The 9,036-nt window shown below is 41.0% G+C and overlaps 1 protein-coding gene across 2 annotated transcripts in view; it reads right to left on the bottom strand.

Moving 5' to 3' along the window:
- PLIN2 (perilipin 2) overlaps nt 1-8,057 on the bottom strand; it is an 11,790-nt gene extending 3,733 nt beyond the window's left edge. Inside the window, exons 1-7 of one of the 2 annotated variants that reach the window (XM_009640027.2) lie at nt 7,717-8,057; nt 7,443-7,638; nt 6,717-6,799; nt 5,948-6,233; nt 5,440-5,624; nt 4,554-4,688; nt 3,574-3,864 (exon numbers count right to left, since the gene is read on the bottom strand). In XM_009640027.2, coding sequence (XP_009638322.2) covers nt 3,574-3,864; nt 4,554-4,688; nt 5,440-5,624; nt 5,948-6,233; nt 6,717-6,799; nt 7,443-7,638; nt 7,717-7,788 — 1,248 coding nt within the window. In that variant the 5' untranslated portion in view covers nt 7,789-8,057. Of the gene's footprint in view, nt 1-2,516; nt 3,865-4,553; nt 4,689-5,439; nt 5,625-5,947; nt 6,234-6,716; nt 6,800-7,442; nt 7,639-7,716 lie in introns of those variants that run through there. The other variant, XM_009640028.2, reaches the window with a different exon arrangement.
- Between the last annotated feature and the right edge of the window lie 979 nt (nt 8,058-9,036).

Here is a 9,036-nt window from a genome sequence, read left to right as displayed (position 1 = left end):
ACCATAATTTTCTGAATTCTGAATAAACGCTAAATAACCTTACCAGTGATAATTACTTCATTAGTATTCCAACCTTTACCATCCCAGTTTTTGTGTGACTAGCAGCCTCTGACACTCTGTTCCATTTCATCTAGTTCATCTGCCTTGCTGCAAATAGGATCAACTACTTCCTGTAATTTTCAACATATCTGGTCTTACCTTTTTTAAAAGGTTCCAGAGATACTTCAGCTTTCTACCTCAAGCTAATCCTCAGAAGCTGCTTTGGACTAAGTGCAAGTAAGATTTCTGTGCAGAGTAGCTGAGCTGTTTGATATATGCAATTATAGAGAAACAAGTAAGATAGCAGGAAAAATTTATGAGTAGGCTCTGCTCTGTTAGTATCTTAGGTTTTCCTCCTCTTTGAGAGTTGTCAGCTGTTACTAGCATGCACTTCAGCTTCAGTCCACTGTGAGCAAAAATCCCCAAAGATGGCTTTGGAAGGTGTCCACATCATTCTTGCCTCCAGGGGGCATTTTAATAATCACTTTCTCTAACCATGCAAGAGAAAAATACCCAGTTTTGTCTGTAGACTGTCTGTAATTAGAGTCTAAGGATATGCTGTACTGGACTACCAGCAAGAAGATACCCATGCAAGCTACAGTTACAATTCAGTTCAAACATCCAGCCCTGTCCTTACTAGGAGAGCCTAATAACTTCAATCCAGAGACTTTCATTCAATGTAACAAACCAGGAAGGCACTGATGTGCTGTTATGCAGCTCTTTTCTTCCAAGGAAGGTTCCTAATTCAAATGGTGGGGGTGGATAGAAACTTGGACACTTTCAGCAGGGGGCAGGATCCAGCAAAACAACCATACACCAAAACAGCGTGGCATACGAACCATTGTACAGCATTTTGGTATAGCGGGCTATTAGCCCAACCATTAGGTAAGCATTTAACCAAGCATCCCTCTATTTGCAGCCACCAGTTGTAGGTCAGCTGACAGAAGTCGAAGTAACTTTTACACAGATGCCACCCAACAGCGCATGGTGAGGGAGAAATGATTTGAAGGTCTAGGCTGGTCACATTTTTCCTTGCTTTCTACTTCACCTGCTTGCTGACATTTAGCAAAGCTACGGAACAGTAGTGCAGCTTAAGGCAGAGAGATGTATCACCCTTACATCAATACTAGATGGTGCTGTTTATTTCTCAGTCCTCAAAAGACAGTGAACAGTTTGAGTATCTTACTTGATTGATCACCTCAGAATAAAGACGCACAGCCTTCATATTTTAAAATACATAAAGGGATGGGAATTCCCTTCTTCAAACTGCCAGCAGCCCCAGACCTGTTTAGTCCCCTTCTGTTCCTGAGCACCTCTACAACAGCAGATGCACTGTACAAATTTTATTACAAATTGAGATTAAAAAAAAAAAAAATAAAGATATTCTCTGGCTGGACTCACTCAGTACTTAAAGAGAACTAATTGCTGAAAGAATTCCAGAACTCTTAACTCAGGCTCTAGCTGGAAAGGAGTATGTCACCATCTCATGTTAACTTCATGTTAAACAGCTCACTCACATAAAGCAAGTATTTAGTAAGATTCTGTAACTTCCAGCTTTACCTGTAATCCTCTGTTGTTACGATTTTATTTAATACTGTGCTTTAAACACAGTCTTCTCAACACTTCTAGATCAACCCTGACTTCTCACATTAGAAGGCCTGACTACACGTAATTAGCTTTAATGCCTGCATTGTACTAGGTGGAGGCATCGGTCCAGGTAGCTACATGTCACTAGGTGACAAGCTTCCTTTGAACTCCTCTTTTTTTTCCCCCCCACACTATTTGGTGACCTCTTTGAAAATTGTGGCCAGCATTGGTACACTAAGTTACTGCAACTCAAAGTTGCACAGGGCATCCATTAAGAACACAGACATACCTTACCTGGACAGCCCTAAAACAAGAAAGCTTATTTCTTAGTGACTGTAATTCTCCTCCAGGGAAGGGATTCACAGGATTTATTGAGGAACAATTCCACCCAAGTAGCTGAGTGTTAATGTACATTAGTCACTCAAGTTCAAAAGAGGGTAAAGTTAAACAGGTTAAAACTGGTGTTTGCAGGTGAAGAGTATACACTGTTTATAGGGAGCCAGCAGCCAAAGCAGGCAGCTGGCAGTTTCACGCACACAGAACACCTACTGTGAAGGCAGGACAGGGTTTTCTTGCCCATATCCTTCTCTTCTCAATATGAGAACATCCATCAACTCACAGCTTAGGTCATCATTAAGGTAGGCAACAGCAAGCAGCAAAAAAGCAGCAGTAAAGCAAAGACTGAACAGAAACATGCACAGGAATTAAGGGGAGGAAGGAAATGCTGCAGCAATATCTTACCTATCTATACATTGCACACACACAAACACATTTTCAATGCGTGTCTACTTCACTTGCATTTCAGGCTTGCTTTCTGCCAGACCCAGTTTGAAGTAGTCACAGAACAGCAAGTTACATTTGTTTTAAACGCCACTGAAATGGAGACAGACTTTTGCTACTGAAGCATTTATTACTAACATACAAAATGAATTACAAAAAGACTACTACAAAAAAACCAATCACCCACAAAACAGCAGGCACCTGGGTACAAACAGCATGAATCTTGTCTTTATACTGCATATTAAAAAAAATGTATGGATAATTATTTGGTCGGTCCCTGGAACAGGCTCCCCAGGGAAGTGGTCACAGCACCAAGCCTGTCAGAGTTCAAGGAGTGCCTGGATGACACTCTTAGTCATATGGTTAAGTTTCAGGTAGTCCTGTGAGCAGCAGGGAGTTGGACTCGATGATCCTTATGGGTCCCTTCCAGCTTGCGATACTCTATGATTCTGTGGTCAGGCTATAGTTCACAATAGTTCAGGTTACTGTGTTACAGAATAGTTAAGTTTATATAGTTAATGTTAGCACTGTCACAGCATTTAAGTAACTCCAGCTGACTCATTCAGAAACCCCACTTTCAGCTTTGAAATGCTGCACTTACAGAACTTTTATAATTGTGTAGCCGTAGATTTTGAGACAGATTAACAACAATCAAATGCATGATCTGCAGCAAACATGGAATTTAAGCGTACCTAGCTAGACTGCAGGGCTTTTGAAACACATTTCATAGTATGTAAGGCTTTTATATCATTCAGATTAAGCAACAAATCAAATGCTTTTAGCTATGGTAGGTTTCACTTAGACTATTAATACTGTTAATAAGCATGGTGAGGTTTCTTAACGGACAAACAAGGCATCTTGTCAACTGTAAGCTGCCAATAATTAAGCATTTGAGAGAGTTTTGAGTTTTTAGAGTGGTTTAACTACAGGACAGTACAGGCCATGTATCATTCCCCCACTCATACGTTTACAAATTTTTCTCAGAGGCTTTTGACAGCTACACTTGCTAAGGCCACTTGTTTGGTCAGTCAGCAGAGTACCTGCATGCTAGGCAGTTTATTCAGCAGTGTGTTCAGGCTGTTTGTCTTTCTGGCTGGAATTTTTCTCCCCTTCACCTTTGTTCTCAGCATGCTGAATGCCAGGCAGCTGTGGGTAAAAGGGACCTACCAGCCAGTTGAGCGGCGTGTTGTTAACAAGATAATCCATCACATCATCCAGAGACTCCTTCATTTTCTTCAGCTGTCCTTTGCTAGAGGTAAGAAAGCCATCTGATAATTCTTGGAAGGAGGATGCTGACCGAAAGCTCTGGTAGACATCACCTGCCACTGACCCAACACTGTAAACCTGATCCTGCACATTCTGTGGCAGCCCCTGTAGGCTTGAGACTAGCGTGAGGCAGGTGGTCTGAAGCTGCTGGGTGAGGCTCTGTGCAATAGCTAGAGTTCTTGACTCGATGTGCTGGAAACAAAAAGCATAACATTTTTTATGATGGTAGTAGCTTTATGTTGCTCAAGATACATAAAGAAGCAAAGTAAAGGGGATGTACATAAAATAAAGCTATAGCAGATAATAAACCAAGCCTTAAGTCTGAGAGTCAGAGATTTGAAAGTACTTGGTATTTCTTTGATGCTCAAGTACTTTGTGGAACAGAAACATTGGTAGCTTCTACCCCATGACAGATAAGCAAGCTCTCATTTCAACTCTGGATAAGAAGTCACAGCAGGTCAAATATATTCTAATCAATGAACTACTGTTTAAAGCTACATATACGACTCAGCAAGCCTGTGCCTAAGGCTGCTGTATGCTGAGAAATTGTTATTTCTGGTCTGGCCATATCAGATAAGTGAATCCTTGCTGATCTAGATATGGATTATCCTGACACAGGCTCACATGCTAAAAAGGATGAGCATTCTCTTGCAAGAGAATGAACACCAGAGTCTTCGCAGGAAGTAGGCTCACTTAAGGGTTTGGATGTCCCCTGCTTTTCATAGCAGTCACTAATAGCTGCCCTGAGCCTCAGCATTCACATTTCACATTTGCACATAAGCTTCTGTGCTGTTAAGATGCTGTGCACTTTGGGGACTGTTTGCCATTACCTTGACAGTACACAATCCATTTGTTTCTGGTTTACATTTACATCTATTTACCTCAGCGCTATGCGGTTCATCACCATCATTTTGGCCTGTATTTTTCTTCCATTCTACCCAGGACTGATAAAGCTTTTCCTGAGCATCAAGAAGTTTCTGATTGGCACTATTCATGTTCTTTCTGGCATACTCGATCTGAAATACAGCCAAATAAGGAAGTAAAGCAAAGAGTCCAAACAGTTCCATCAAGGCTACCCTACCTTACCCGCTTTTTAGCCTCCTTTTTAAATACTTAAAAGTTCAGTGTAAGAGACTTCGTGGAATGTAAGAGTGTTCTCTTCAAAGAAGAGAAAATTGGAAGCAGTTTTGAGATGTTTTGTATTGTATTCCTCTGCCTCAACTGTTTCCCCTTCCCCCACTCGCATCCTACACAAGGATTTGAAATTGTACAGAAGGCCATGACTTTTTATACACAGTTTGTCCTGTACATAAAGGTACATTGTTAGAATAAGACTACTGAAGTACCCAGGAATGCTCAGAGATACCCACAGCAAGAAGAGCAAGCCCATGAAGAATCTGATGTATTATTAACAAAAAGAAGTTAAAAGAACTGAAGTGTTTCTAAATTGCAAGATGTTTTCCTCACTGAATGAAGTCTGTGTCAAACCCAGCATTCTAAAACAGGAACGGCATTTTAAACGTGTCACTTCTGTTTCTGCAGTGCTTAAAATTACAAGCAATTGCTGGTTACTTTACAGCTCAGCCTGATTTAGGACCTCTCCTGAATGGTGGTAAAGAGCTCCAAATGGGAAATGTGTTATATTTAGAAAATACATTTAGTCTGAGAGAGCAATTCCAGTTTTCCTGTGCCTCTTTTGGCTGTTTTCTGCACTCAAACTATGCAAAAACTTGATTTTTTATACTTCAAGTGAAAGCTTAAACTTACCAGACTGACAGTGTGGTGGAGCTGAGAGATTGTTTCCTGGCTTTTCTGTTTAGCATCCCTCACTTTGTTTAAGGCTTGTTGGTAGGCACGTGTGCGGACCTTTGAAGACAGGGATCCTAGTCTAATGTAGTAGCTTGGCTTTTGAACTCCAACTTCAAAACCTTCAACTTTTGCAGCTTCTTTCTCTAGATATGTAGAAAGGAAGCAAACTGACCACTGGAAGAAAGCTTAAGAGGTCTGAGGCAATTTTATTTGCTTAGTAACAGCTGAATACTGGACTTGTTTAGTAGTCCTTTAGCACCAGGGTGGGTTGATAGACCACCCTGTGTAAGTATCCTTACGTTCACGCTGCTTCCCTGTGAAGAAGATGCTATCACAACCAGCAAGGCCAAAGGCAGTTTGGGAATCACATGCCCCCTTCCCACTACAGCTAAGTAATAAATGGATGATTGCTTGCTTCTCTCCAGTACAAGCATTCCAACAAAATCAAACTTTGAATTGGTCTTACCTAGTTCTGCTTCTGTAAGTGGGAGATACTGGTCTACAAGGGTCTCCGATTTAGTGAGAGCACTGTCCACTCCACTGCTCACCATCTGCACCACACGACTTCCCAGGACAGTGTTAATGCTGCCATTGACAACAGACTTGGTCATTTCCACACTGTCTTGCATTGCTTCTTTAGTCTTGCCCACAACTCCAGTGATTGTGTGAGCAACAGTTTCCTTGGCACCAGTCACAGTGGTTGTTACAGCTTCTCTGGCTCCAACAACTACATCCTTGGCATTGGCAACAACCTGCCATAGGAAACAAGCTGATTTACTAGAAATATTTTTAAGGGAGAGCTACATAAACCAGAAAATATAAATCTATACTAAAGCTTGTTCAAGTATTGGTTATCTAGGAGAAATTCTGCCTTGAAACATATGTACAATACAAAACATGACTGCCACACAGCTGTCAGCTCAAAACACTTCAGTCAATGTAATTCAGGCACTATTTGCTTCATACTGATCAGGAAAGAGACAAGGACTCAAATTTTTTAACAGAGAGCCCAGCAGCTACAGACAGATGTGTCAAAAGGTGGGAACATTTAAAAAAAAGCAAACAGGCTTAATGGCCTCCCCAAGGCAACAATCAGTTCTACAGAAACACCTTCTACTTCCTCATTGCTTCTAAGTGTGGCTTATTGAAGTCTGTTTCCCTGTATTTTTAGTGATAACAGAAGAGGAAGGCTGTATAGTTCTTCTACTTAGAGTATGTACATGGGAAGAACTTACCTTGTCAGTGGGTTGATTCAGTATAGGCAGTCTCTCTTCAATTTTGTCTAGACCGATACATGCATAGTTGTTGGCAACTACAACTATAAAAGAAATTACAATAGTTGGTTTTAATTTTTGTTCTTTTCCTTTGTGTAAGTAACTCAAATTGAGAATTTCTCTTGAAACAGAGCTCATGCAGCAATGCTCTTAAAGTAGTTTCCTCCCCTTTTTCAGTAAGATTTAAGGCAGCAAAGCCCAAAAACAAGGCAGGTTTACAATGCCAGGAAAAAGCTCTCTTGTAGGCAGGGAAAATCCATTCGGTATTTTACAAGCTACTGTCAGAACAAGCTGAAGCCACTTGTGAAACCAGGCTCCCGGCTACAACAGCCTTGCGACACAATGCCAAATTTAACCACAAGTTGTTCTGTGTGAGCAAAAGTACAAAGTTGCATTTGAAACGAGGTGAAAGGTGAGGAAGGTGTTGAACAAGAGACTATGTAACCATCTTACATACCAAGATGAGTCAGTCAGTTTAGTATTAAAAACCTGGAATCTGCTTCGGCTCTGGATTTGTTTGTTAAATCATACCCACCTATAACAAGTTACTCAACAAGCCAGGCAACAGATTCAGTCAGTTACCTGAAGCAGCACTCCAGACCAGCATGACCACACTAAACTAAGTGCACTGGATATATAGAGCGACCAGTTGAATTAAAGTTATCAACAGCCCCATCTTTGCCTTACTTTGTGGCTCCAGTTTCTGGATGATAGGCATAGCACTTGTCATGGCTACTGAAGTAATTGTCTTCACTCCTTTCTCTGCTATCTCACACACCGACTTCAGATAAGGATGGTTATCCTTTGTGGTGACATAAGCTGTGGACACCATATCATAGGTGGAGCTCACCAAGGGAAGGTTGACAACCCTTGAGACAATGTTCTGTTCAAAGGAGAAAGAGGTTAGTCGAGTCCTATTTTTCCGAACTAGACAAAAAACTATGGTTTAACTCAGACATACCTGCTGCGGATCAGTTGCTGCCATTGCCATTTTTTCAGATCTTGAATTGTACACAGCCTGTGAAAGAAGCATATCTGAGCATCTTCATATCCACTTCATCTAATCACCAGACTTTGAAACCAACAACCCTTTTGTAATCAAACCCATTGATCAAGGGGATTAGGATGTTCACATTCTTGCATATGGGAATTACATTTTATTGTAACAATTTAAGAATCCAAAACTTTGTTTCCTAATTACTTTGGTTTAGGCAACACAGGTAGGGCACATTCAAGAGACAGGCTTTGAGGTACAGCAGTTCATTGCAGAATTACCAATGAGTTACCAACTGATGGGCTCATTTATTTTTCTAGAAGAAATAGACACTTGAGATTATCTGTTGAACCAGGACAAAGAAAGACCACACAATAATTAAGTCACTAAAACCCTAGTTTAGGATGTCTATGTCAGATGAAGAATCCACCACCATTAGATCTTCTGTTAGCATAGGAGAGTCAAGTTTGGAATTTGAGTGATCATTGCCATTGAAATCTTGAAAACACATGGAAGATTGAGGCAAAGTATTCATTTCAGCAACCTCAGCTCAATTCTCACAAAAGTCATTCCACTAAACTCAAGGAGTTCATGATCCCTAATGCCATGCCTGACGCCCATGTAGGGCTCCCCCTGCTCAGCTTGCTCCAAAGTTAGCATTCCAGTAGCACACAGAGCATAGGACCTTCCCACTGCAGAAAATTACTCTCCTTTATGCTAATTTAGATTTAATTATTACCCATCCCACACTGAAACAGGCTGCAGACAACAGTCATTCAACATGCCTACGCTACTCAATTATTTTCCAACATGTATTCCCATGGAGAAAACACTAGCAGCTCCCCCCATACGGACTCTACACAAGGAGAGGAGTACTGCAGTACCACATAAAGAGAACACACAGAAGTGCACTGTCATCCCATGCACCCATGCAGGCTGAACTAAATCTGAAAGAAGCACTTTTTGCATTCATGCTTTCACATGACACTTACATTCTGGAAGAACCTGCATACATGAAGGCAACAGAAAGGCAAACTAAAAGCCAGCCCTCAAAAGGACTGTGGTTTTCAAGGCTTTCTGCTAGGTTTGTCAAAGAGCCAACAGTAGTTTTCTTTCTCACATGTATGACAATACCAAAAGGAGCATGTTAATGTTCTGCCTGGGGTCAAGTAAAACTTTTCCCCATTACAAAATGGGGAACAAGGGACAAAGGCATGCTATTAACATTATGCAGGCATATTTGCACATATTAATGCATATGTGCCGTAAGGTAACACCTGTAATGAG

This window comes from Egretta garzetta, unplaced genomic scaffold, assembly GCF_000687185.1.
Source record: "Egretta garzetta isolate BGI_Z169 unplaced genomic scaffold, ASM68718v1 scaffold175, whole genome shotgun sequence".
NCBI classification, from domain to species: domain Eukaryota; kingdom Metazoa; phylum Chordata; class Aves; order Pelecaniformes; family Ardeidae; genus Egretta; species Egretta garzetta.
Note: the sequence above shows the minus strand (reverse complement) of the source record. Positions and strands in the feature narration are given on the sequence as shown.